The sequence below is a fragment of the Sporothrix schenckii genome, assembly GCF_000961545.1.
Source record: "Sporothrix schenckii 1099-18 chromosome Unknown Cont44, whole genome shotgun sequence".
Taxonomy (NCBI): Eukaryota; Fungi; Ascomycota; class Sordariomycetes; order Ophiostomatales; family Ophiostomataceae; genus Sporothrix; species Sporothrix schenckii.
In genome coordinates, this window is record NW_015971145.1 from 5522192 (window position 1) to 5549142 (window position 26951).

Consider the following 26951-nt stretch of genomic DNA (forward strand, 5'->3'; position numbering starts at 1 on the left):
GGTGGCCTGCTAGCAGTAGGACTGGACTCTTGCCTGTGATGTGCTGTTGATATGTTCGATACGTTCCTGTCTCACAGCGCATGTAACATTACGAACTGCATCTTTTCCAAGACAACATGACAATGGAATTTACATGACATCGCCGACGTGCCATATGATCAGGAGCTGCCATTGGAGCAGAAATAGAAAGCGATCATAGCAAATAAAATGAAATCGTGTAACGGTTCCCAGTTACGTAGCACGGCGTATGTGTACATGGTCACTGGACAAATAAAAAGAGACGAATACGCCGTACAAGAAAGTTATTATCATTATAGACATGTAATAAAAAAAGGCACAATGGCAAAATGGCACAAATGGCAAGAGTGGCAATGGGACTATAAGACAAAAGGCTCGCTAATATTCCAACATATGATATGACCAAAACAGGAAACGCAAATACAAACAAACATGGCTCGCTGGCTACCGTCAAGGCGGACAGTTCGACGGAGGACATAAATCGAAATAAATGGCAGGATGTGAAGAGTGCGGTACAGACGGAGAAGGGTATCTTTTGACAAGAAAAGACTGGTAATGGAGAGAAGAGGTCGCACAGCACCGGACAAGAAGATGCGCGCGCTTCATCACATGACGATGCACTTTCCGCCCTTCTTTTCGGATTCTTGCTGCATTTGCTGCTGCATTTGCTGCTGCATTTGCTGCTGCTGCTGGATGTGCTGCTGGAGCTGCTGCATGGCATATGCCGACGACGAACCAGGACCGCCGCCGGGAATGGAGGGCATCGGCGGTAGGTACTGCTGCTGTTGCTGCTGCAGCATAGGAGGCTGGTAGTAACTGCCGGACGACCCGGGCGCCGGACCGTGCATGTTGGGCGGCATGTTGGGCGGCATGTTCATCATGGCCGTCGTCGTCGTAATGTCCGTCCACGCGCTGCTGGCTGCGTCAAAGTCGCGCTCCTTCTTCCTATTGCCGCGGCGCCGTGATGTTGTGTCTGTCGTGGTCGGCAGGGCCGACAATCCCGACATGGCATCGGACGGGGCAACGGACGGGGCAACTGAGGCTGCCGCTGCCTTCTTACCGCGCCGGCTCTTTCCGGGCACGGCCGTTACCGTGGATGAGCCGATCGATGCCGGCGGCGGAAGGGGCGGGACGGGAACGGACGTGTCCACCGTCGCGGTGGACGCGGCCTCCTTGCCCTTCTTCTTCTTTTTGCTGTTGCTGCGCCGCCAGCCGCGCTTCTTGGCATCGGCCATGTTCTTGGCCGCGCTGCGCTCGGCACGGCTTTGCTTGCGGTTGAGGCTGGGCTGGCGCAAGGTGGCAGACGTGGGTGCGGCGGCTGTGCCGTTTTGAGCATAGAACCCCGACGTGTACGGTAGAATCAGCGGCTTTTGGGCAGGCTTAACAGGTGTGCCGCCACCCGACAACGTCTCGAGACGCTCGCGAAGCTCGGCGTTGCGCTCTTGCGCCTGCGGGTGGCGTGGGACCGGTGCAAAGATGACAGGGGCCGGACCGTCGTCGTCGTCGTCGTCGTCGTCAGCACCGCCGTCATGATGGTTGCCACTACCCCCAGGACCATCTTGGAAGCGGCCAAGACCCGACTTGGACTTGCTTTTCGGTGGGTCAAAGGCGCCGGTCACGCCGCGCGGCGTGCTGATGATGAGCGGCTGGTCTTCCACTGGACCAATCGACGGCGACGAGCTGGAGACGACAGGGTTGGAAAAGGCGCGCTGTGGCTGCATCAGTGGCGGCTGGAAGTAGTACTGCGGCTGCTGCTGTGGCTGCGGCTGCTGTTGTTGAAGTTGTAGCTGCTGGAACGCCTGGTTCACATCCTGCTGTGGTTGTAGATATGGGAGGGGTTTGTTCAAGCCTAGGTTGTCCACCGACACGGCAGCAGCGCTGCTGGAGCCGAGAGCTGAGGCCGGTCCGGGCCCAGGTGGAATCCCAGTGCTCGGCCGTTGCATGGAAGACCGCCTGCTTTGCCGGTTGCTGCCAACAGGCACGCGCGGGACAAGGAAGGAGTTCATGGAGAAGCGGTTCGGGGAAAGCGGCGACACGGCTTCTTGTTGACTGGCAAGGCCTTGCCCCGGCGGCGACGAAAAGTCTTCCGAACTGGCCGGTGCCTGCGCGCTGGTATTGGCAGTGGTCGTGGCAGTGGCAGGATATTGGGCCGCAGGTTGTGCCACAGGCGGTGCCGAGTAGGGGTAGCTGACTGGGTAGCTGACTGGGTAGCTTGTGTTACCGACACCTAGGCCCATGCCGCCCGTCGGCCCAGTGGCCACGCCGAAGCCCACACCGGATGCGTTCGAAACGGACGGTCGCTGCATTGGCCACGTTTGCACATAGGCCACGGGCTTGGGCACAAAGTTGCCGTAGCTGTCTTGCACCTGCTGTGGTGGCTGTTGTTGAGGTGGTTGTGGTTGAAATGGTTGCTGGGGAGGCAGAGGTTGTGGTGCAGACGGGTCCCAGGAGAGAGAGCCACCTGTCTGTGCGGGAATCTGGAGATCGAGAACTGGTGGGCCCGTCGTCGACACGGAACCAGTCGACGCCTGCTGCTGCTGCGTTTGCGGCGGCTGCGTTTGCGGCGGCAGTTGAGAAGCTGCGCCCGCCGACTCGTTCGTCGTCGACAGGCCCGTAGGTGGCCGCTGCTCAACATGTGGTGATCCAGGCGGCGATGCCTCGTACAGGTCGCCCGACGGCACAGTGTCTGATTCACGCGACACCGGCCGGTCATCATTGAACTCGCTCTCGTCGTTACGACTTGGATCCTGTGTTGTCACTGTTGCTGCTGCTGCTGCTGCTGTATTTTCCGCAGCAAGGTCTGGATTTGGCAGGCCCAGCGTGGCACCCACACCAGGTATTGAAGGCGGCAAAGAGGTAGATGTTGCAAGAGTTGCTGGGGGCGGTGCCGCGGCCGACATGGTCGGTGCGGCGGTGGCCGAGGGGGCGGGACGAGCCACGGGTTGTGGCGGCGCAACGACGGGCGGAACGTTGTGGCGCAAGAATGCTGGCAAATCGTGCGGGTCAATGTCCTTTTGATACGGCGGCGGTGGCGGGACCCAGTTGTCGGCGTCGCTCTCGTGAGGGTGTTCGCGGCGCCCGTCGGCGCGGCGGTAGACAATAGGAGCACCGCTTGACGTGGTGGCGGGCGGTGGGTTGCGACGGCGGTTGATGGCGGCAGCGGTGGCGGCGCGGCGCAGGGTGACGCCCGACCGTGGACTGCCCTGCGAGTAAGGCGCGTCAAAGGCCTCAATAGACTCTTGTTCCTCCTCACCGAGCACGGACTCTGTTTCAGCGCGATCACTGTGGCTAACCTCCGCAGTCGTGCCAGCCGTGCCGGTGGTAGCCGAATCCGTTGTCATGCCCGATTCGGCAGCGGCCGCAGCAGCAGCAGCAGCCGATCCCGGCAAAAGAGGCACGGCCGGTGTCCGTGCTGCTGCACCGAGGGCTGAGCCCTGCTGGCGAGTCGTTGGAGGGGCCGCCATGCGTCGTGGAACAAGCGGATCGTCGTCGTCGTCTTCGTGGTTGGTGCTGCTGTTTGTGGCATTGCGGAGCGAGGACGATGCAAGAGGCCGCGAGTTGGATGCGTGCGCGGGTCGTGCGCCTTGTGAGAAGGACGAGGGCAGGGCTGGCATGGCCGGCAGGGGCACGACGGGATTGCTGTGTGCGGCGCCGACACCGGCCGTGGTGGCATTCCGCATGAGCGCGCCGGGCTTGCCGCGCTTCTGGGCCACGGTCCGGCGCCGCACAATAGCCACCTCAGTGTCAATGTCGCGGTGCTCCTCTTCGAGAACCTCGGGTTCTTTGGAGCCGACTTCGATGGTGATCTCGGTTGTCTCGCCATCGGTGGTGCCATAGTCAAAGTCCACGAGCAACAAGCGCCCGCCGTCAATAAAGTCAATCCCGTCGTCGTCGGAGCTGATGGGTTGGGGCGGGTGCACACCGCGGGCGCCGACGACCAAGCGCTCGCGCAGGGACGAGTCGCCAAAGCCCTCGACCCAGTTCACCATGCTGACACCGGGCAGCTCGCCGACGCGAGACCCTGCAATGAACGTGTTCCGCTGGCGGTCGCAGAGCAGCTGCCACTGGGGCACGCGCACGGAGGAGTCGCTGCCCGATTCTTGCAGGCGGGCCGAGGCCGCACGCATGGACGGGCTGCCGCTGTTGGCGCGGGACATGCTGCCGCCGTTGCCGCCACTGCTTGCACCCCCGCTGGCGCTGCTGCCGCCATTCGTGGCGCTGCTGCTGCCGCCACCAAGAGCAGTGCTCATCGCGGACGCGCCGCTGCCGCTCATACCTTCAAAGCCACCCGGTGCGCCTGGATCCATGCTGCTGTCGTTGCTGCTGTCGCCGCTGCTGCTGTTGCAGTTGTTGCCAGGGCTGGTAGGAACGGCGTCCAGGTCCTCCGGCACGCCATACAGCCAAATGTCCTTGCCTTGGAACCCGGCCGAGACAAGGTCTCCGTGATACGAGGCGGACGGCAGCGTGCAAGGGAGCAGGCGGGCCGGGGATGCTGCGGTAGGGATGGGCCCGGTAAAGTAGGTGGTGCCGTTGCGGAGGTCGTCGATGCGGACGGCGCGGAAGGTCTCGAAGCTCCGGTCGTAGGCAAACGTCCAAAAGGCCTCCTCGCGGCTCGAGTCTTGCAGGAGGACAGCGTGGCTGCAGTCGCGGCTGGTGTTGGGGAAGAGGATCGATGTGGTCCAGAGGGCGCTCAGATCGTCGCTGGACATTTGGCTGCCCGGGTCGTAGTAGGGCGCGGTCAGGATGACGGTGTTGGGCTGGGCGGCGTGGACCGAGGTGCCCAGGATCTGGGTGCCGTCAAAGGAAAAGGCGAGGGCGTCGACGTGGTCGCACTTGACGGCGCGGCGGTCGGTCGCGAGGGCGCCCGGACGGAGGGAGGAGACCTCGATGCCGCCCTCGTAGGCGGCGGCCAAGACGGAGCCGCAGGGGCTCAGGGCAATGGCGCGCGGGCTGTGGTCGAGGATGATGGACTGGATGCGGCGCGGCGGGCTCTTTTGCAGGTCGTACAGGTCGACCTGCATCTCGGTGAGCAGCACGGCGAGCACCGAGGCGTCGTCCCGGATGCAGGTGGCCGCGGGCCGCCGCAGGACCTTGAGCTCGCGGACGACCTCGACGCCGTGGGGCGCCGCGGCGCTGCGCACGTCGAGCACGTAGATGCGGGACGAGTTGTACGCCAGCAAGTGGTGGCCGCGGGGCGAGGCCTGGAACTGCATGCCCTCGCCGCCGGGCGCCGACGACGAGGAGATGGAGTTGCTGACGAGGCGGACGAGGGTGCGACTGGGCCGCAGATAGGCGTCGAAGCGGCAGCGCTTGACTTGGCGGGCGAAGGCGCGGCGCAGGTCGGCGAGCAGGCGGTCGTGGCGGTCCTGCTGGTCGGCGGCAGTGGTAGAGCCATCCTGGGCGGACTGCTGGAGCGACTTGAGGCGGTTAAAGAGGGACTTGTAGTTGCTGGCGAGAAAGGTGGGTGTTCGTGCGAGGTGGTGGGCGTAGAGGTGGGCTTGCTGGGAGACGGTGCGCCATTTGGAGTTGAGCAGGACGAGAGACGCGAAGGCGTTTGAGTCGGTTGCGAGGAGGATTCTGAAAGGTTAGGACGGTACGGAGGGACGGGGCCATAAAAAAGAAGACAGGAAGAAGAAGAAAAGAACATTGAAACATACTGTTGGATGATCTCGTCGGGGAGACGACCAAAGGGCGGAAGGGCAGCCATTCTGCTTCGCGGGGCCTTGTCGATGCTGCTGCGGCCGGCGGACGCGACCGGCGTCCCTGGTGATGTATCGTAGCCGGCGTTGCTGTCTTTGTCGTCGATGCCGCCGTCGCTGCCGTCGAGAAAGATCGGCGGCTTCTCCGTCGAGGACCGCGGCTGGGGCGGCGGCGCGTCGGGAGCTTCGTCGCCGGCGGCCATGACGGGACGGGGCGGCGAGGAGAAGGTCGATGGTGGTCAGACGTCGTGGTCGAGCGGCATGGTTGAGAGAGTTGGGGGAGGTTCAAGATGACGATGGCAAAAGGAAGATCGAGAGATCAGAAAAGAGGTGTCAACAAAGCCAAGCCACAAAAAGCCAAAGAGGCAAGAGGCCAAGCCAGCGACTGCCAGTTGAGAACGCGGTTGCCCGTCTGGGATAAAACGACAGGAGAAGCGGGCCCGTTCGCAGGGGAAAGAGCGTGGCTGCGTACGACGACGTTGTGCAACTTATGTTGTAGGGAAAGTACAATGCCAACACCGTTAGTGTGTGTTAGTGGATGCCGTGACGAGCTGGAGTGCTGGAGGCCGCGGTGGCGCTTGCCGTTTTGGGCTAGCAAACGGTCCCTGTTTCTTATTTCTTACACTTAACGGAGAAGGCACGATTTGCGGAGCCAAAAACCTGCTGCGTCTTAGGAGAAGGAAGGAGCGACGACGCTGAAAGGTGGATTTGCAATATGCATCATAACACGCGTAAGAGACGATGGAATGCAAACGACGTCGTTACAGTCAGGTTTTACAGTAGCAAGAAGCAGGAGTTGGAAAGTCATTCCTCCGTAGTGTGCTGTGTCTCACGGTGGTTCTGAAATGTGTCTTCTGAAATGTGTCTAGAGTGCGAGTTGGGTGTGTGGAGAGGATTGGGAACAGGCAAAGCAACGGCCAAAGGGACAAAGAGGCCCGACATGCGCCGTATTCTGTATTTGGGCAAGAAACGTGCGGTAGGCTTGGAAGAGCGTGCACGCATGAACTGGGGCAAATAAGAGACAGAGAGGACAGGAAAATAGCACATTGTACGGAGATGATGCAGGGCAGTGTTGGCTATGTCGGGCAGTGTGCCCGTTTTTGGCAGGAACTGGTCGGCTGCTGTCAGATGGCGCTAATGGCTCATCTGCCATCTGCCATCTTAATGCTTTGGCAGGAGCAGGACCAGTCCACACGCAACATACGTGAATACGGCAGGAACGAACCACTTGGCGAGGGGCGGAGCCGCCAGTGCGCCCATGTATTCTTACTCTACGGTTTGGGCTACAGGAAGTGCCATAGTAAGACTACTACCACGGTAAAATAGAGGACAGAAGGGCAGACGAGAAAGACTGCGACGAATAAGTGGCGACGTCGTCGTTGTCGTCGTCAAGGACGCGCGTACTGGATTTGTGAGGAGGGAGAAAAGAGGACCAGAAGAGGAAAGGGGCAAGCGGTCGGGTTGACAAACGGAAGGAGGCAAGGGCAGACACAGAGAGGCAAGGAACAGGCAGGAGCAAACAGGAGCAAACAGGAGCAAACAGGAGCAAGCAGAGAGGGTGTGCGACGGTGGCCTGAAATGGACAGACAGCGTTTCGTTGAAAGGATTCCCGTGATGGCTGCTTGTTGTTGGTGCAATGCACGACGCACGACTCCCTGCGTCCAGAGGCGGCCGGGGATGGAAACAATAGGCGTATGAAAGAAACCGTGCACAAAACTACGTTGAAAGAAAACCAATGATCGCCATTCGCTGGCACCCACGGCTGTTGGTTGCTCTTTCCGTTTATGAAATACATTGAGCAGATTGATGGATCACTGTAAGAGAAGAATGGCTTAGCGGACAAAGCCCACTATTTCGGAGTCTTCAGGCCGCCCTGTTCTGCTTCTATTTTTAACCAACTAACCAAACCTAAATGCGACTGTTGTTGACAACCGAGGAAGTTGGGGGCGGTCAGGCGCATGGCAGTAACTTGCGAATTAATTACGACGTACTTCGTCAATGCCACGTTGCTGGGCGTGCGCCGTACTTTTCGCCTATCCTTCAGCGGGTGAGAGCCCTAACGAAGACAGCTGCGTGCCTGTAAAGTCCCCTGAACAGAACCCAGGCTGCGCCGGCTAAGGCTAGCCCCAGAGTCCAAATCAGGGGACTCAACACGCAGGAAGCGCAGGGTCTGTTGGTGAGATACAGCGGACGACAGCGGCCGACCACGACCTGTGATACGCTGTGGAGCATTGCTGACGGCCATTCCTCCAACAGGCTCCAAGCCCACTCCTTGAGGATGCCCTTCCTGGAACACTCCCTTCTTGCGTCTCGCACTTATCGTGTCTCTTTGCATGGAACGGTTTGTATTTCATTGCTGGTCAAATACAAGCGCACGGTCCGGAGCACAGAGGACAGGGGACAGAGGACACTGCGGATTCTCTTGCCACGTCCGTCACTGGCGGACGGGGTAACGAACGTACTCGTCCCCGTGTACGTTGCGGCCAAAGTAGCCCCGCGCGTATACGTGCTTGTTGTTGAACCGCAGCGGCAGCAGCTCGCGCGCCCGCATCCCGACGCTGTCCGTCGCCGGATCCGCGAACCGGCCCAGGCCCGTGTCGCCGACGTGCGCCATGGTCGTCTCGCGCCGGCTCTTGTCCTCCAGGACCATCTGGTAGCCGCGGCCGGCGACGCGCAGCGCCACGTCGTACGCCGACCGCACCGACGGCAGCACGCCCGGCCCCGTGGCCGTGAAGCTGCCGCCAGCCACAGCCAGGCGGCCGCCAAACGCCGCTTTGAGGTCGGCGTCGAGCGCCGCCATGCGCCTGGCGTGGCCGACGTAGTGCTGCGGGATGCACTCGCGGCAGAGCTTGGTGCGCGTCGCAATGGGCGTCGGCATGGGCGCGCCGCCGCCGCCGCCAAAGCCGGGCGTGTCGCGCAGGTGCCGCCGCAGGACGGCCTCGGCCATGCGCACGGCCTCGTCCGCCGACGGGAAGTCGTCGGGGTACTGGTAGCCGTCCCACAGGTGGCCGCCCAGCATGACCGTGTACTTGGAGCCGCGCGTGCTATCGGCCGCCGCGCGGGCCGCGCGGGTCGCGTCCAGCCCCTTCTGGGATTTGTTGTAGACGTCCGTCGCGTGGGCGTCGTCCATGACCAGGGTGCGCTCGAAATCAAAGAGCTCGCGCATGCTCATCTCGCGGTCCGAGTCGAAGATGACGCCCAGCGCGCCCTCGGGGTTCTCCTCGAGCGGCACGCTCTGCGGGATGAGGTAGCCAAAGCCCCCGTACGGCCGGTGCAGGTTCGGCTCCGCGTAGTGCAGATTGACCACCATAATGGTCACGGCGTGGGCGTCGCGCAGCGACGGCAGCTGCCCGCTGTCGCCGCTCGTGTCGGACCCGCCGGCCATCCGGAACAGCGTGGGGCTGGCGACCGTCGACACCACGCGGTCGTACGCGTCGCCGTCGGCGCTCGTCTTGGGCGTCGCCACGCGCACCCGCTGCGCCTCGTACCGCAGCCCCGTCACCGGCTCGCCCGACCGGATCGTCACATTGGGCCGGCTGCGCAGGCTGCGCGCCAGCGCGTCCGTCAGCGTCCCGAAGCCCTGCGCGAACCCAAACTGCGTCCACCCGGTGCTGCGCATCATCAGCATGGGCAGCCGGTCAAAGGGGCTGGCCTCGCGCGGCAGGCCGTCGTCTGCGTCGCCCTCGTAGCCCGGCGTGCCCCGCTTCTTTTGGGCCGCCGCCAGCCACGGCTCGTAGCGGTCGCGCAGACGCAGCATGATGTCGTGCAGCAGCTGCAGGTCGCTCTCCATCATCAGCTCCACCTTGCCCTTGGCCGCGCTGTACTCCTCTGCGAAGCGCAGCGTCTCCGCCGTCAGCGGCGGGAACCCGGCAATGCCGCCGCCCAGGCCCGCGTTCTGGCCCGGGAAGTCGTCGTGGTCCTCGGGCTGGGCCCGCCCCATGCGCGCCGCCTGCTGCCGCCGCAGCTCCGCAATCTTGGCCTGCCGGTCGTACAGCCGGAACAAGGGCCCTGCCGCTTCCTTGAGCCACTGCGGCCGCAGGATGCTGCTGGCCACGCTCAGCTTCCATACGTCGCCGCCGTAGATGCCGTGCATCACCGCCGACAGCATGTTGTCCGTAAGGGCCGTGTTGCCGCCCGACATGCGCGTCATGAACGCGCCCGCCGACTCGTCGTCGCTGGCCGGCGGGTAGCGCCCGGGCGCCTTGCTCGCCGCCACCATGCGCGCCTGCATCTTTTCCGCCTTGGCCGTCGAGGGCAACAGGTACGAAAAGGCGCCCGGCAGGAGGCTCCGGAACAGCGGCTCCTGCAGCACCCGCGTGGCGCACCAGACGACCCACCGGCCAAAGGCTTTCCAGTACGCCAGCTGCTCGGCCAGGGTCACGGACCGGCCCTCTTGGTTGTCCTCGGCTTGCGGCCGTTGCGGCCGCAAGTTGCCCAGCGACACGTTCACGAGGTGGTCTGGGTAGTAGATGTACTGCGCGGCCTTCCACTCGCTGACGCGCAGCTCCTCGTGCAGGCCCAGTTGGTCGATGAGTTCCAGCAGCAAGAAATCGTCATAGCGGGCGCCCTTTTGCGGCGCCACCATGCGCGCGCCGGCCTCGAGGACGTCTGTCCGTTCGTGCTCGCCCGCGTCTTTTTTCTTTTCGTTGTTCGCCGTATCCGACGTCGTCGACGACGACGACGACTCGCTGTCGATCCACCCGCCTAGCCGCCCGCTACCCTCGTAGACTGTAATGTGGCTCGTCGCTGGCAAGAGCATGGCCAGGTAGTATGCCGTGGTCAGGCCCGTCAGCCCGCCGCCAATGACGGCCACTCTCTTGGGCACGGGGAGCCGGGGCGACGGCGAGAACGATGCGCGCCGGCGCTGCGACATGGCGGCAGCAGCTGCTGCTGCACAGCAGTGTGCTCGTCCATAGCCGGGCCGCCCTGCAGCGAGCAGCAGGAGCTGTTGCCGCACAAACGCCGTCCTGGTCGCCGCCGCCGAACAGACGTGGCTCCGGGGTCCCATCGTGTGTGTGTGCGTGCTTTGCTTGCTGAATCACTGCTCGAGAAGCAGGACCATGGTTGTATCAAGGGAGGAAGGGTCGTGCGGGTGGCAATCGGGCTCCAATTGGGCGTGTTTGGGGCTTTGAGGTGTAGAGGTGTAATGGGTTTGATGTCGCGTTGGTCGCTCTTTCTCAGATGTCGTATGTTTTCGCCTGGGACCTAATTAGTGACTCGCCAAACGGCAAGTAGTGCCCGTTGGAGTGAACCAGTCCGTCCGCATCTGCACTATGGAGCTCCTGTCGTTTTCTGCCCCGCTAGCGTGAACTTCTGGAAGCAGGTGCGACCCATGCCACTGTGGCTTCCTTGCAGGTACACATTTGGTGTCATTCAGCTCACTCTTTGGAAGCGGAAGTGTTTGATTAAAATAAGCATTTTCTCTAACATCAACACGATTTGACGTCTGGCCATTTTCAGCGACTCAATGCCAACTCTCCCTTTCCAAAGGATCCCTGAAATATAACAAAACAATCTCGTCAAAAGGTCAATGTATGACTCTATTTCTCCATTACTATTGCTCGTCGATTAAAGTATTAAAGTGTATGTTTCTCTCGTGTTTCCTTTCGCCTTATTTTCCTCGGCCTTTTCTTTGCTCTTGGCGCCCGGGTATCCTTTCCAATGTTGTTGAGAATGTTTGCTTTTGGATGCCTGATAAAGCCCCCCTGGGTCCCTGTACTTTGAACGTTCGTTCTCTCATGAACCCGTCCCATCGAATACGTTTGATGAAAGCAATGCATACAAGACAAATAAAAACAACAGATATTATTGTCGTAAGAAGACGTGAGGATGCCAAAAACGAAAACGCCGACAGAAACAACAGTAGTTGGTCCCACTAATCAGAGGAGATGGGCCAGATAGAGAACACAAAACACCGCGCGACATAGAATAAAACCCATGAAACCCGCTGTCTTGCTATGCGTGTAGGGGAATATGCGAGAGTAAAAGAGGGTGTGAGAGCAAAACTCAAATCAAAGAGAGAAATGGAGATCAAAAACAAAAAGGTGAAACGTATAAAGACAGCGCCGTGAGGCAGAACAGGTGTTGAAACGCAAAAAGGAAAAAAAAAAAAAAAGCATTGTTAAAAGGTAAAACAAAGGCAAACTTTGAAGAGATTCAACGCCATGGGCATACATCTCATCTCAAATCATACCGCCGTGGTCGTTGTCGTGGATCGGCGGGCTGCGGATTTCGTGGACGACGGTCCTCACCTCTGCTTTTGGCTGCTGTGCTGCTATTGTCGGTGTCGGAGCCGATATCGATGCCGTAGCTGGTAATGAGACCGGAGACACGATAGTTACCGCGTTTGGTGCCTGAGCTGCCACCTCGCCGCCCTCGGGAACCAGCCGGATCCGACTGCGCAAGTCTTCGCGCCACTTCTCCCTCTCGAGCTCGTGCTGTCGCGCGGCCGAGCTATTGCCACCACCGCTGCTCTCGCTAACCGCCTCGACCGCCTTACGCGTGGTGTGCGCCACCCGCTGCGCCGCCAGCAGCGTTGTGGCAGACAGACTGTTTCGCGTCGACAGACTGCTCCGCAAACCTCCGCCCGTCAACGGCTGGCTGCTAGGTGCCTGGGACGTGGGGTTGCTAGTCACCGCTGCAGCAGACAATGACCCTGTCCCTGGCCCGGAAGTTGACTCTCGGCGGAAGAGAGACTTGCCCAGCGCTGTCGGCCGCCAGCGTACACTATCACGGGAAGCCGCCTTCTTCATCATGCGCGCTGCCATCATGCGGGCACCACCTTCGTCATCGTCATAGTCAAAGGAGCTCTGCGAGGGCTGGGAGGCCGGCGTAGGCTGAATAGGTGTCGGCAGAGGTGGTAGAGGGTAATTGGGAGGCGGCGGCAGAGGAAGCGGCGGTGACGCAAGGTACGAGTGCCGGTTTGACGATGTGCTGGTGGAACTGAAGCTTCCATAGCCCGCACTACGGCTGCTGCTGCCAATCGTACTGGTCACAGTGCTACTGAGGGCACTGGACCCGCTGGTGCTGCTGTTGGTTACACTGGTGGCGACGCTGGTGGCGATGCTTTCACTGGCCGAGCCGTTGCTCTTTGTACGAGCATGGAGGGACAGGCGATTGCCGGTAGGTGTCGCTGAGGACGACCGAGAATTGTCCGTCGTTGGGACCCATTGCACCGTTCGGAACATGGCCGTGGAGCCGGCCCCGCTAATGCGTTTCTCGGCCACGTCTGTGGCAACCTCGGCCGCTTCATTCTCAATCGGGTGAAGCGGTGGTGGTGTTGCCGGGCGCGGCGGAGGGCTCGTGGGCCAAGGATTGCTGATGTCCGAAGAAGTCGGCAGGGGAATCTTGCGCGGCGTAGTGGCTGCAGATGGGGAGGACGCCGTCGGTGAGCTGGCCGTAGCAATTGGTGATGTTGGGCTCGTAGTCGACCTTTGATCATCAGAAGAGCTGGGGAAGAGTCGAATCGTAGGGATGTGTTTGGCTATGGCGCCAGCTAATACGGCTGAACCAGTAGAAAAGACGTTGAGTGACAGCATAGGTTGCGCCGTGGGCGATGTTATGGGTGATGCTGCAGGCGACGGAGAAGTTGACCGGACCGGAACGGGTGCAGGGCGACTGGGAATGAAAGCAGACGCATTTTCGTCGACTGCATCTGGGACGCTGTTGCCTTCGTGGACACTGTAGTGACTACTGGCACGGCTGCTGCCGCTACCCGATGGGTTTGTCGTATCGTCGGGATGCTCGATGATCGGAGCCATCGCGGGATCGCTGTACCGCTTGATTTTTAGAAGCCGATTCGGAGGCAAGAGCGAGCGCTGCTGTTCTGCCACAATGGGTGGAGTGGTCTGTTGGCTCGGCTGCTGTTGGGACACGGGCTGGTACACTGATGGTGGTGGCTGAGATGACGTCTGTGAGAGAGACCGGAGAAGTGATGCCGTGGCAGGGTCCGGTGTGTCGGTAAGAACGGAGGTGTCGTCGGGTGCTGTGGGGACAGGGCTCTTGCTTGTGATGCTGCCCTCACTCCTGCTCGCACCGTCATTTGCCTCGTGCTCGTCTTCAATCTCGACATCGTTTTCGTCATCGCTATTGAACATGCTCGTGTTCCAGATGCTGGGTGTCGTTGCAGTTGTGGAAGTAGGTGACGCAACCGCCGAATCTGGCAAGTTTGAGACTGGAGATGAAGAAAGCTGTGAGTGATGTTTCGTCACAGGCGTATCCGACTGACTCCGGCGGAGGTCACTCAATTTGCTGCTGCGAATCGCAGTACTTCCACTGCCAACATCTCCCACATCCATGCCCGTCAACTGGGAGATTTTGCTCATGGACCGGCGCCGGGGAACCATAGCCGGTTGAAAAGCCTTGACAGTATCCCCGTAGGGTGGAGACTGTGGCGGCCTCGGTGTTGGTATGGAAGATATTACCGGTGACTCAACTGGTGTTGTGACCGTGATTGACGGTGCTCCGCTGGCCGAATGAGACCCGATCGAGGGTGTGCTGTCATTGCTGTTTGTATGGAGGGGCCCTTTCATGGCATCCTTGGCCGAGCTGGCAGCCTTGCCGGCCATACGCATGAATTTGCGGACCGCCTTGCCCGGTGCAGCCGCAGCTGGCTTCAGGCGGGAGGACGATGAAAATGAGGACAGCAACGGAAGAGAAGGCGTTTGCTTTGTTGTAGCGGCAGGCACACGACGCTCGCTATACGTGGACGAGGAGTCGTCGCGGGTGGCGCTGTTATGTGCAGAGGCGGCGGTGGTTGTGCCAGCACTGCCCATGCTGCGAACTGAAAAGAGCGATACAGCATCACCGTGGGCGACTGATCGCAATGACGCCGCCGGCAGATGTCCGGAAGCAAAGGATGGTGAACCCCCTCCCCGCGACGGGGGCTTGAGTGGTGGAAGAGCAAGCGGCGCCATGAGCGGCGGCTGGGCGAGGGGTGTGATGGGACGAGTGGTCAGATTACCTGCGGTTGCAGACAGAGCATGTGTGGGAGGTGATGCCAATGGCGGGAGATCCAGCGGTGTGAGAGTCAGTGGTTCAATACTACGACGGTCGGAGGCAGAACTGGCCGAGCTTGCGTTCTTGTCTTGCGTTCGTTGCTGTGCTGCAGAAGAGAACCAGCCTGCCGAGCTTTGGGCCGGTCGCAGCAATGTCGTGTGGGAAGAAAGAGAGGCGCCGCGCCTCAGTGATGACGACGTAAACCCGTCAGCATCGGCAAAGCCTCCTGGTTGGATGTTGAAGGACGAGACGGAAGAAGCTACTGACGAGGCAGACGGCTGTGACCGGTGAAATGGCTTGTCACTTGGTCGGCTGCTCGATCGACTGCTTGCTGACTTTTGTAGTTTGGCTTTTTGCGGGACAGGTGGCAAGGGCTTGGCTGCGTACTGCTCGTCGAGAGATAGCCGAGGCTGGTGTTGCTGGTGTGGTTGCTGTTGTGGTTGTTGATGCTGCTGCCGTGTAGATAATTGAGATAGTTGGCGTTGATGCCCAGGCTGGCTGGCACTGGCTGGTGTAATGGTGGATGTAGTTGAGGTTGTGGATGTTGTTAGTACTGTGGCGGTGCGGTGGTGTGTATTGTTGTCGACGTTGCCATGTTGTCGGTGTTGTTTTTGATGTTGTGAGGGTTGCGGTTGAGGTCGCGGTTCGTGGCCGATCATGATCGTCGCAACTGAGCCTTTCCCACTCCCTCTGCCGCCCTCGCCATACTCATCGTACCCATCATACTCGTTGGTCGTTTCATTGCCATCGTCGTCGTCGTCCGACCCCTGGAACGCAAATGTCTGGTCCAGACGAGCCCATGGGGTGTCTGTTCCAGCCATGGCGACAGGTGACAGGCAGCAAACGACAGTGGGCAACAGTCAGTGGACCGCGGCGAGGCGACACGAAACCGAGCACAACAGACGACGGACGCTGTTTGAGTCGTGTATGCTGTGCCGGGTACGATCGCTTGTAGTCGTGTTGCATATGTATGAGCCACTGTGCAACCGGGTTTTCACTCTCGTCTGTGTTTATTTTAAGATGAGTGACGGAGGGTAGCGTGCAACGGCCGAGAAGGAGACGTCAGTCGTAAGAACGGGAATAGAGTCTGGGGGCGGGCGGGCGTAGAAGAGACCGTTAAGACGGGTATTGCGGTTGATGCTGGGGTCGAAGTCGAGACTGAGCCAAGCACAAGGATTGGGCGATTATAAGACAGCGATGGCTACACTGTCGGTAGTGTCGACAGCGACAGCGGTAGCGACGAACAAGGCCACGAACAGTGCCAGACGAGAAGCAGAACAGAAAGGAAACGCGTACTGGGTCCGGCAAGTCGACGACATTGTTTGTCGGAGGCAGAGAAGCAGCAAAAGAGAGACACGGAGAGCGATGGCAGAGGAGAGGCGCGGAGGCTGCTCTCTCACACCCTCATCCGTCGCGTCGAAGCTGATCGTGTGTACTTCCTAGAAGGTAGACAACAGACAAAACAGCAACGCTTTGCTTTTTTCGTGATTTGCGATTTTTGTCGTTACGAAGGGAGGCTGGATGGGGGGAATCGGTCTCCGCTTCAAGCTGCTGTGCCTATCATTGCTGTTTTCTGCGTCTTGTGGCGTAGATCTGTGGTGATAAAGCTTTTTGCAACCTTTTGTTTATTTTTATTTTTTCAGGCCCTCGTTCTTTTTTTTTCTGGACGGACAATGCAAAGGAGATGTCAACCAGGGAATCGAACCGGGAAAAAAGACAAAATGCGACAATAGCGCGACAGTAGGAAAAACAAGAGGACAGAGCTGTGTTGGGACGTGCACGATGGAACGAAAAAAGAGACAGGCCGAGATTGAAACAAAACAGATGGAGAGCAGAAAAGGCGAAAAGAACGACGATGAAAGACAACACCGAAACAATAGACGAGAATCGTGAGCCGAAAATCATGAAAGGAAGGACAAGGCGTGACAGCGATAGCGAACGGAACGAAGATACCCGGACGTGAAAAGGAGAGGAAATGAGAGAAGAGCCAAAAATAAAAAAGGAGACGCAAAATGGAAATCCAAAACTCGTGAGAAAAAGCAACGACAAGAGACGGTAGCTCCTTCCGTTGCACACTTGCTTGCCACCCTATATGAGGCAGGAAGTATAGGAGATCTAACAAGAAGAAGAAGAAAAGGGCAGGAACAAACGGATCCGATGAAGTTTCCACTCAGAGGAAGGAAGGACCCAAAGAAAGCCACAAGCCAAAAAAGCTCCGGAGAATAAGAGATGACAAGTATGGGCGGACCCCAGAATGCAGCGCTCAAGACAGTCTTGTGCGAGTGCGAGACTGGTCGCCGCGCTGCTCGCGTAAGGAGCTGTGCAAACGCGCAGGGCTAGGCCGTGCTTGGGCATTGGCAGAGAGGAAGCTTCAGCTACTGCATATGACTCCATATGCTTTTATATTTACTCAAAATAACAATGTGGATGATTGACAAGCAAGGCGCTCGTAGAAGGAAGGCACGAGGCATCCATGGATGATTGCTGTTTTACACACAGGGAAGGAGTACGATGTAGGCATCAAGCATGTGCCATGTGGGAAAGAGGCAAGAGCGAGAACGCGTGACAAGGGAAGGCGCGAGCAACGGTACTCGGTATTCCTAGATGACGAGATAGTTTTGCTCGGTACGTTGCGGCAGGCAGATTTGCATCTAACAGGAAAAACGACGACCAAGGGACAGCAGCCGTTGAAGATGATCCCACAGCGCGACAGTACGAAGTACTCCGTCCTCCGTAACGGGTAGATGATGGACATGAGTGCAAAATAAAGTGTTATTCGCGCCGGCAATTGTTCCCCAAAGAGGCAAAGGAAAGAACAACCAGCAAATACGAAATATGGCAAGAACAAGAAGGAAAGAGGAAGTCACGTCAGTGCAAATCAGCCGAACACATCACTACACACTAGCGAGAAAAGGGGCAAGAACGAAAGGAAACACTGGCAAAGTAAATAAAAACAAAGGCCCCCAAGCGGGCCCAGCTAAAAGACAATCCCTGCATCGTTGGATCCATGTCGACGGAGTAATACGACAACGCAAGATACGGGAAAGGGACATTGTCAGAAACAAGTGCCTTTTCGGTGGAGTTTGAGGAGACAAGGGTCCCAGGACGAAGACAAGGATAGTTCTGCGACGCTGTCGAAGAAAGCAGTTGTTAGTTCGAAGGGTGGGATTGACAGGAAAGTGGGTGCATGGACCAGGTAATATGTCGTGGAAGGAACCTTGCTGGGGGAGATTGTCGAGGAAAGAGCGGGCATACCGACCCGGGAAAGAGACAAAGAAGAGAGTAGGAAAGGAAAGAGAAAGAGAAAGACAAAGAGCGACGGCAAAGCCTCGCAAAGACAAGGGAAAGAACAACCCAAGAAGAGCAGCATCGGGGTCAAATATGAAACGTCGACGGCATGGCACTTGGTGGCACTTGGTAGCCAGCTTGAGCTCGGCGTTCTGGACCCTCGGCCGCCTCACCCGGCTTCACCTCGCCAGGCGTTGAAACAACACAGCCTCGCATCAGAAAATGGGAGCAACAGGGTGTCTTTTGCGCGGCACTGGAAGTGGCGAAGGTCTGTCTGTGAAGAGAAAAAAAAACAGGGAGCAGATGATGGGGCAGGTGCGGCATAGAGCAAGCGCGACCAGCAACGGGCGCGCTGGATGATAGTTTTGGGCAAGTGCCTCCAGCTACCAGCATCGCGGCTCCACTCCAGGACGATAAAAAAAGGATCCAGAGGTCGCTCATTTCCTTTTCTTGGTTTCCTTGGTTGCTTGTTCGAAGGGGGGTTTTAGCATCGTGCGTGCGGAGCAGAGATTATTTTGGGATATTTACGGAATCTGCAGTCGTTTCTACTTTGTACTCCGTACGATGTATGTTGCACTCCGTCTTGCAACGGCTTCCGCAAGCAGAGACAAATGACGCCCCTTGTCTGGATCGCCGTCCTGAAGTGAGATGCGATCAACCAAGAGCCGGGGTGCTTTATGACGAGCAGTGTCGTACGGGGAAACTGGTCTTGACTTGTCTTTCCACGATGTACGTGCATCGTGTTCGACGCACGTGAAATGAACAAAAGAGGTCGATGCGTACGACGTATAGACGGGCAAGGCCCATCACAAAGTGCGGCTGCCGATGGACACGAGAAATGCACACTCGGATGGAAATGACGATGAACCGTGAGATGCGGTCAAAGCTTGGTCTTAATATCGCTGATATTGGCAGACGCACGTAGTGCGGCTGGGCGATGAGTCGGTGCAAATGGTACGAAGTACAGGAGATGATGGCCATGGGAAACACGCAATCAGACACAAAACATATGCAACCACACAGACAATGACCACGGGATACCATGTCTGAGTACCAATTTCCAGAAATGAAAAAGAACAGAGGATGCTTCTCGAAGTCGAAGGGTAGGATGCAAAAAAAAACGCCGTCGGAGATGAAGTGCAGAAGTTGATTTTTTCGTGTAATTGGCGTAATTTGCAACAGCCGCAGACATGCACGCAGCCATTTCTGATTCGTCCGCACAGACGCCTTGGCTGACATGTCGGTCCGGAGTCGTAGTGAGAAACAGCGAAATACTCCGTACAACAGTAGAGGTTCAGTAAACAAGGACAATAAATTTGGATAGAGTGTCTTTTTGACAACGAGAAAAGGAAATATAATAAAATATACCGAGGACAATACCTCGTTTTGATCTCCCAAAAACCAAGCTAAACGCCCCGTACCCCATAGAGAACCAAAATAAAAACTAAATGTTCGACGTACTCCATATACGACGTGTATGATAATGCCATCATTCAAACGCTGTAGGCGCGACTGTGCTACTGTGGTCGCCGGCCATGATGCTCCGCGCTGTATCTACGCCCCGGCAGTCGACCGCCGCAACAGCGCGCTCGACACGCGCCTAGACGTCGTCCTCGTCCTCGTCGCCGTACTTGGGCTGGTAGTCGCCCAGCAGAATGTCGCTGCCCGAGATGGTGCTGCTCGCGCTGCCGCCACTGCCGCCGCTGCCGCCCGGCGACATGCCGCCTAGCAGCAGGCCGGTGCCGCCGGCGAACAAGTCGTTGCTCGTGGTGGTGGAGGCGGAGGAGGAGGTGGAGCGGATCCACTCGGTCTCGACGCGGAAAAAGATCCAGACCCAGCGCCGCAGGACCTCGAGCAGCTGCATGAGGAAGAGCGAGCTCTCAAAGTCGGCGACGTGGTCGAGGTGGGGGCTGAGCTTGAGGGACCAGGTGCAGCGCAGGAGCAGGTCCAACGCCATGGCGCCATAGTACACAATCGGCTGGCCGCCGCCGACGAGGCGGCGGCGGCGCAGGGCCCAGGGGTGGTCGGGGGCGTTGCGCGCGCGCGCGCCGTCAAAGAGGGTCAGGTCCCAGTCCTTGGCGACGTCCCAGTAGAAGCTGTAGAGGGAGTTGGCCAGGACGGCGGCCAGCCACAGGCGGTAGTACAGGGTGGACGGGCTGCCGGTCGCGGGGGTGGAGGCGCTGGCGTCCTCGGCGGCCTTGGCGCTGCGCTGGAGGGCCGAAAACAAAATGACGGGGAACGAGGTGGCGTACTTGGCGGCGTTGGCCAGGTGCTGGAGGCCTGTGCCGCCGGCGCCCGACCGCCGCACGCGCAGGTACTCAATCATGCACTGGCGGAAGCGCGCCAGGAACGGCATGGCCATGATGAGCGGCACAACGACGCCGCCGCCGCAGTTGCGGTCCGGGCGGTCGGTGGCCGAGGCCTCGTCGCGGCCGCCCCGGGGCGCCGCGAAAAAGAACATGCACAGGCACACGTACAGGTCGCCGAGGACCTTGGAGTAGCTGGTGAGCACATCGGCGAGCAAGATGTCGCCAAACTTGCCGTGCTGCGCCTCGGCCAGGCCGCCGACCAGCACGCGCCGCAGCGTCGTCGCAAACCGCCGACGGCCGTCTTGGGGTAGGGCCCACGTCGGTGGGCTTGCCGCCGAGCGTCGGGCGTTGCTGCTGCTGCCGCCGCTGCTGCTGCGAACGATGCCGGTGTACCGCTGCAGCAAGGTGAGCGGAAAGGGGAGGATGAGCAGCAGGCCGAGCACGGCAAGCGTGGTCATGGGCATCCAGTCGAGGGCCAGCACGCGATCGACATTGTGGCGGGTCAGTGCCCAGAAGAGGAGCAGCGACGCCGCGAGCACGGACGACGTGACCGTCGCGAGCCGGTAAGCCGAATGGTGGTGAGGTATGTGTGCACCGGACGTGCGGCCTGGATAGCGGATGAGCGACGGCACGTCGATCTTGAGGAGGTAGAGATAGTGGAGGTTGGCGCCCCAGCCCCAGGTGGCCAGGACGGTGATGAGGGCCACGCGGTAGGGCAGCGGCAGGACCAGACTGAACGCATCGAGCTCGGGCTCGACGGCTGCGTCGCCGTCCATTGTAGGGGGCGGTCGGGCGAAAGAGCGGGGGGAGGGGGGAAAGAAACGAGATCAAGCGGTGCGGTTGTGGTGATGGTTGAGGATCGATGCCGTCTCCTTATCGATCGCTTCGCAGTCCGTCGTGCCGTCGCAGCAAAAGCCCCATGGGCGGGAGGTGGAATTGAACGAGCGGCTGGCCGTGGAACAACAAACCCCGCCGGTATCGTCGTTTTTGTTCCGTTGGCGTTTTATGTGGTTGTGTGTGAATTCCAAAAAAAAAAAGAGCAGCTCAATTGTGTGCCACAATAGGAGACGCCAGCGAAAAGAACACGACGTCAGAATCCCAGTCTAGGTGCTGTCTCTTGGCGGCTGCCATTCGTGGACAACGACTGCCGCAACTGCCCGCCAAAGCGTGTTTGCTGGCGCGTCGCTCCTTCTGTATATGCCCTGAGTAGCTCGGCTCGGCCGCGTTAGCGCGTGCCAGCAGCACCTTCCTGTCCTGCCTTTGCCTTACGACTTACTCACCAAAAAGATACATTAGCTTTGTACCTTTTTAGCGCATAGCCCCCAACTCCAGTAATTACGTCGTACTTCACAAGCTGCAGAGTGCCGAGGCAATTCAGAAGGGAAGGTGCAAACAAAGGAAGTCGTGCATGTTGTGAACCTCATCCTCAATATCGCGACAGCCACCACCACCACTACAACAACAACAGCAACATCCCATCGCACACCGCCTGCACATCGTGTCACAACCAGTCATGTCCTCTTCCTCCGGCGCCGGCCCTCGTCTGCCGGCCGTCCGCGCCCTCTCAACCGTCGCGTCGCGGCCGTCATCGTCGCCAGCCTCACAGGCGTCCGAAGCCGCCGCTGCTGCCGGTGCAGGCGAAGCCGGCACATCGCGGACCGCTATTGCCGCTGCTGCTGCCGCCGCCTCCTCTGCGTCCTCATCGTCGTCTGCCGCCTCTACCTCTGCCGACACCCCCCTCCCCGCCCTCCTCCCGCTGACCTCGCCGTACCCCTTCGCCTCCGCCCCGGACATCATCCGCGCCCACCAAAAGGATGCCTACTTTGCCGGCACGCTCGCCAACGACCTGGCCGACCTGGTCTTGCGCTTTGCCGGTGGCCGAACGGCGCATGCGTGGGCCACCGAGACGCGCACGGCGGCCGAGCTCGCCTACTTTGGCCTGACGGCGTGGCTGGGCCACCGCACGCTGGGCGAGGAGTACTGCGACTTGATGGAGGTGGTGGTGCCCGACACACCGGGGCGGGACAGCGTGGGCGCGCCCCTGCTGATCCCGCCACCGCTCCGACGGTCCGCGTACGTGTTGACGTCGGTGCTGGCGCCGTACCTGGTGGGCCGGTCGCTGCCCGGCGTGCGGCGCGCGCTGCGGCGGCGGCTCGAGGCCAAGGTGGCCGCGCTGGAGGGCGCGGCCGCCCTGCAGGCGATGCGCCAAGCAGCCGCCAAGGCAAAGAGCCGGCCAACAGCGTCGTCATCGTCAACATCGTCAACATCGTCATCAACATCAACAACATCAACAGCATCCGTGTCCCTGCGCGTGCGCGTCCTGCTGCCCGTCTACCGCTACCTGCTCACACATCTCGACTCGCTGACCTCGGGCACGCACGTACGCGCCGTGACGCTGGCCCTGTTTTACTTTTATGGCGCCTACTACACACTGACCACGCGCTTGCTCGGGCTGCGGTACGTCTTTACACGGCGCCGGCAGGGCGCCGGGGGGCAGGGCGCGTCGGCGGCAGACGATGTCGTGGGCTACGAGGTGCTGGGCGCGCTGCTCGTGCTGCAGTTGGCCGTCCAGGGCTACGTCCATGTGCGGGATACTTTGTCGTCCTCGTCCTCGTCCTCGTCCGCGCCCTCGTCGTCCTCCCCACGGTTTTCGGGCCCCGTCCAGGTCAGCCTCGACCACGACCACACCTACACGGCCAACAACGAGCTTCTCTTGGGCGGCAGCGACGACACACCGGCCTCGTCCGCCGCCACGGCTCTCGCCGCGATGACCAGCACACCCGACACACCCCGCGATCCGGACACGGGCGGCCCGGGCTACCGCTTCAACCTCGAGCCCAAGCAGACGATGCGCTGGCTGGGCAGCCGCATGCAGCGGCAGTGCACGCTGTGTCTGGAGACGCTCAAGGACCCGGCGGCGACGCCGTGTGGGCACGTGTTTTGCTGGCGGTGCATTGGGGACTGGGTGCGGGAGAAGCCCGAGTGTCCGCTGTGCCGGCGCGGCGCGCAGCCGCAGCACATTCTGCCGCTGCAGGCGTTGTGAGACGACAAGGCAGGCAGTAGGGTTGTACGTTTGGAGCAATGTGTTTATATCGTCACTGTAATAGTAGCCACGTTTTTGTACATTTTAGACGAAACTCGGTTCATTCAGAATAATGAAAATGCCAGTTGAAAGCAATATATAAGAACCAGAAGACAAAGGTAAAAGACGTACAGCACTTGCATCAAATTGAATGATGGTGATTGTTGTAAACAAGTAATGTTTGTACTTGACATAGAAATAGCTAAAATAAACCCACAACAGATTGTGCAAGACAGAGCAACAAAGATAAAGACAAGATTAAACTGTTCTCTCGTTTCTTTCCGTTTTTTGACCTGCAAGCAGAGACTGCATAAAACAAAAAAAGTCTACGGAGAAACGAAGACTAGAAAACAGTGGTGGAAAATGAGAAGAAGAAAAAATAAAACTCGAAACAGCCAAACAAAAATGAAGCAAAAGCAATAGCATCGCTGCAAGGTTCAACTCGGTCAACAAAAGCTTTCCCAAAAGCGCACCCTCCTCCCAAAAACGTGCATAACGCCCTCTCTCAGAACGAGTCCCAAAGGTTCCGCGAGAAACCTGTTGTGGACGGGCTCGGAGGGAGACGAGTGGGCTGGGGGGTTCAGAACCGCACCCCATCCTAGTATAAAATGCAAAGGAAAACAACACAAGGTAGTTTTACAGAGACCAGCGTTTCGCGTGGATCTCTTTTCCTAGTCTCTCCGATGTCCCGGAAAGAGGACTCTAATCCAAACAATAGACTTACAGGAGTCTTGCCCGACCCGACCCAAAACTCTATAAAGACAAGGAGGAAAAGAAGATGGGCAAGCACAGAAGGCAAAATAAGGAGACAGAGCAGGGAAAGCAACAACAATGCCCATGGAAATCGAACGCCGCCGTGCCCCACAGCAGAAGTATTGACGTCCAACGGTTTGTTGACACAGGACGAAGAGGAAAATGAGAAGGGCAAACGTCGAGCTGAAACGGACACGATTGCTCGCTACTAAGATGGACATATGTAGAAAAAAAAGAGGAATAAGAAAGAATAAAAGAAGAAATAAACCACCCGTCTGTCTTCATCGTCTGATCAGCTCAATCGTTGCAGCGGGTTGAAAGGCGTCGATCGTGAGATGATGCGTATATGCGTGGTGCATAACCCGTAATGCGTAGTCCGTGATGCATGATGCATGATGCCGCGTGTCGCGTGCAGCGTGCCGCGTGCTGCGTGCTGTCGTGATGTAGTGAATGCTTGTGACAACAATGATTAATGAGTAAAATGCTTCTTTTGGCGTTTATATTTCAAAATAAAAAGTGTTGAAAATGTTGGAACATTTGACAGTTTCCCCAATTGCCGTTGGTGGATTGTCGAAAAAATATGTCCAAAAGTCGAATGCTTGTTGTGTGGTTCTTTTGCGACGCAAAAAACAACAACACACAGGTATCAAAATCGTTTATGGCGTTCCCAATAAACCCCGTGTCCGAATAGAACAGCGCAAACTCCAGTAAAACAAGACACAAAAAAAACAAATTCATCCAAAAATGTCCCCCAAAACGCCACAGAGAATGAGTAAACACAAATGTACAACAGTTTGAACAACCAAGAACAACGCAATAACACTACTCTTCGTCGACGCAAAACAGGACAATCTCGCCACGGTCGTTCTTGCGCAGACGCAGGGACCGGAAGAGCTCCTTCTCCTCGGCCGGCTTGGCCAGCGAGGTGCCTGAGGAGGAGCGTTCCCGGTGGAAGCGCTTGAGCGCCTTGTTCATGCTGCAGCCGCGCTCGCTGTCAGGGCCTTTGTTGACAAAGCTGAGGAAGAGGTCGGCACGCGGCTTATAGACAATCAGCTGACCGCTGCCGCCGTTGTCGTCTTCCTTCTTCTCGGCACCGGGGTACTCAAGCAGTTTCTGGGCCGGCGCCGCCGTGGACGCGCCGTCCTTTTCGGCATCGCGGTGCCGGCGGTGGCTCTTGCTGCTGCTGCTGCTGCTGTGGCTGCTGTGCTTCTTGCCCGAGGGCGAGGCCGAGCGGCGGTGCTTGCGCTTCTTGGTCTTGATCTTGGAGCTTCCGGCCGTCAGCCTGGAGAAAAGGCTGTTGGTGACGGGTTCGGCGCGTGATTTGGAGCGCTTGGATTTCTTGGACTTCTTGAGCGGACTTGCCGGGGTCTCGGCCGATTCGGGCGACGGAGGGAACGCGGCATGCTTGGTCGTGAGGCGGTGCAGGCCACCCGTGAGGCCCGAGTGCAGTACAGGCGGCGCATCGGTCATGACCTGGTCATTGATGTCCAGGGTTAACCGCTTGCGCTTCTTGTCCTTCTTGGAGGCGTCCTTGTCCTTGTCACCCGCACTCTCCTTCTTCTTGCGCTCGGCGCGGTCAGGCGCAGGCGTCCTGAAGGGCGTCAGCGCAATCGAAGTGGGCTCGGCGGTGGGCACAGGGCCGTTGCCGTACTGGGCAAGGTGCTGCTGGTACTTGGCATGGCCGGCCATGGAGAAGTCGTCGGCGGCAGCCAGGTACGCGTTGGCATCGTACTCGTAGCGCGCAACGTCAGTGTCCGCGCTGTCGTTGAACTTGACGGTCGGATGGGACAGGCCGAGGCTCGAGGCGTTGGGCGTGGCACCAGCGACAAGGAAATCAAAGACGTTTACAGGGCCCTCGGCGGCGGGCGGCGGGGTGGGTGCGTGGGGCGGGGCGTCGTCGTCAGAGCGGTGGTCGTCGTCGTCGGCCACGAGATAGCCCTCGAGCTCCTCGGGCACATCCTCAACGTAGGCCGCGTGGGACATATGGTGGGGTTGTTGGTACTGGGCAACGGCAGCCATGTTAGATTTCTTTACACTGGGCGTCGCAGCGACTTGCTGCTTCTTTGTAGCTATGGAGTTTTTGTTGTTGTTGCTGTTGTTGTTTTTGCTGCTGTTTGTCGAAACAGGAGCTGACGGCGTCGAGGGATGGAAGTGGTGTTCTTCTTCGGCGCCGTTTGGAGGGCTGATTCGTGCTTTCTTGTTCTTGTTCTTGTTGTTGCTGTCGTTATTTTTGTAGAGGGCGCCCTGGTACTTTTGGTCCTCGGTCATGCAACTCTGCGCGTACAGTTAGACAACGCTGATCCTGCGACGCTGTTCTTGCGCATGGACGCTCGAATGACGACTCTGTCGTTTCCTCAAACATACCGTATGGGTTCGATATTCAGTGCCGTAGAAATGGACCATGCAATCAATGCAGGAGAAAGTGGCACCACGACAGCGGCCTCTATGGGGATCGAGCTTCTTCTTGGTCAAGACGTCGCCACAGGACTGTTGACGGCGGAGAGAAGGCGGAGGGCGAGAGTGGGTTAGCAAGAGGCACTGTGGTTCGTCGGTTGTGGCTGCTTGACGGCTTGACGATGCGATGACTCGAACGGGGAAGTTATGTGCGTTGGGCTGCAATGGAGGTGAACGTGAAGCGAACGAGAGTAGAGAAGTAAAGAGGGGAGATTTGAGAAAGAAACACAATTGGAAGAATCGAAGAAGAGTGCAAGAAGCAGAGTAAAGTAAAGGAGGGACTGGAAGAGAAGAACGAGTAGCAAAAGACGAAGCGGGAGGAAGAACAATAATAGTATGTGCAGCACTGCC

At 58.8% G+C, this 26951-nt stretch overlaps 6 protein-coding genes across 6 annotated transcripts; 1 reads left to right on the forward strand and 5 right to left on the reverse strand.

Moving 5' to 3' along the window:
• Positions 1-623: 623 nt before the first annotated feature.
• Positions 624-5920, reverse strand: SPSK_08288 (f-box domain containing protein; the record flags this gene model as incomplete). The annotated part of the gene is made up of 2 exons (XM_016734892.1): positions 624-5595; positions 5676-5920. 2 exons carry the CDS (start codon positions 5918-5920, stop codon positions 624-626), a joined length of 5217 nt encoding a protein of 1738 aa, XP_016588464.1.
• Positions 5921-8151: 2231 nt separating this feature from the next.
• On the reverse strand, positions 8152-10725 carry SPSK_08568 (protoporphyrinogen oxidase; the record flags this gene model as incomplete). The annotated part of the gene is made up of 1 exon (XM_016735161.1): positions 8152-10725. The coding sequence occupies one exon, from the start codon at positions 10723-10725 to the stop codon at positions 8152-8154; it is 2574 nt and encodes an 857-aa protein (XP_016588465.1).
• A 1174-nt stretch (positions 10726-11899) lies between these two features.
• SPSK_08369 (uncharacterized protein) lies at positions 11900-15535 on the reverse strand (the record flags this gene model as incomplete). The annotated part of the gene is made up of 1 exon (XM_016734969.1): positions 11900-15535. One exon carries the CDS (start codon positions 15533-15535, stop codon positions 11900-11902), a length of 3636 nt encoding a protein of 1211 aa, XP_016588466.1.
• A 4067-nt stretch (positions 15536-19602) lies between these two features.
• Positions 19603-21087, reverse strand: SPSK_09169 (protein-ER retention protein (Erd1); the record flags this gene model as incomplete). Its single annotated transcript, XM_016735747.1, has 1 exon — positions 19603-21087. One exon carries the CDS (start codon positions 21085-21087, stop codon positions 19603-19605), a length of 1485 nt encoding a protein of 494 aa, XP_016588467.1.
• A 737-nt stretch (positions 21088-21824) lies between these two features.
• Positions 21825-23354, forward strand: SPSK_09138 (peroxin-10; the record flags this gene model as incomplete). Its single annotated transcript, XM_016735717.1, has 1 exon — positions 21825-23354. One exon carries the CDS (start codon positions 21825-21827, stop codon positions 23352-23354), a length of 1530 nt encoding a protein of 509 aa, XP_016588468.1.
• Positions 23355-24968: 1614 nt separating this feature from the next.
• SPSK_09097 (cell growth-regulating nucleolar protein) lies at positions 24969-26549 on the reverse strand (the record flags this gene model as incomplete). Its single annotated transcript, XM_016735676.1, has 2 exons — positions 24969-26420; positions 26511-26549. 2 exons carry the CDS (start codon positions 26547-26549, stop codon positions 24969-24971), a joined length of 1491 nt encoding a protein of 496 aa, XP_016588469.1.
• Between the last annotated feature and the right edge of the window lie 402 nt (positions 26550-26951).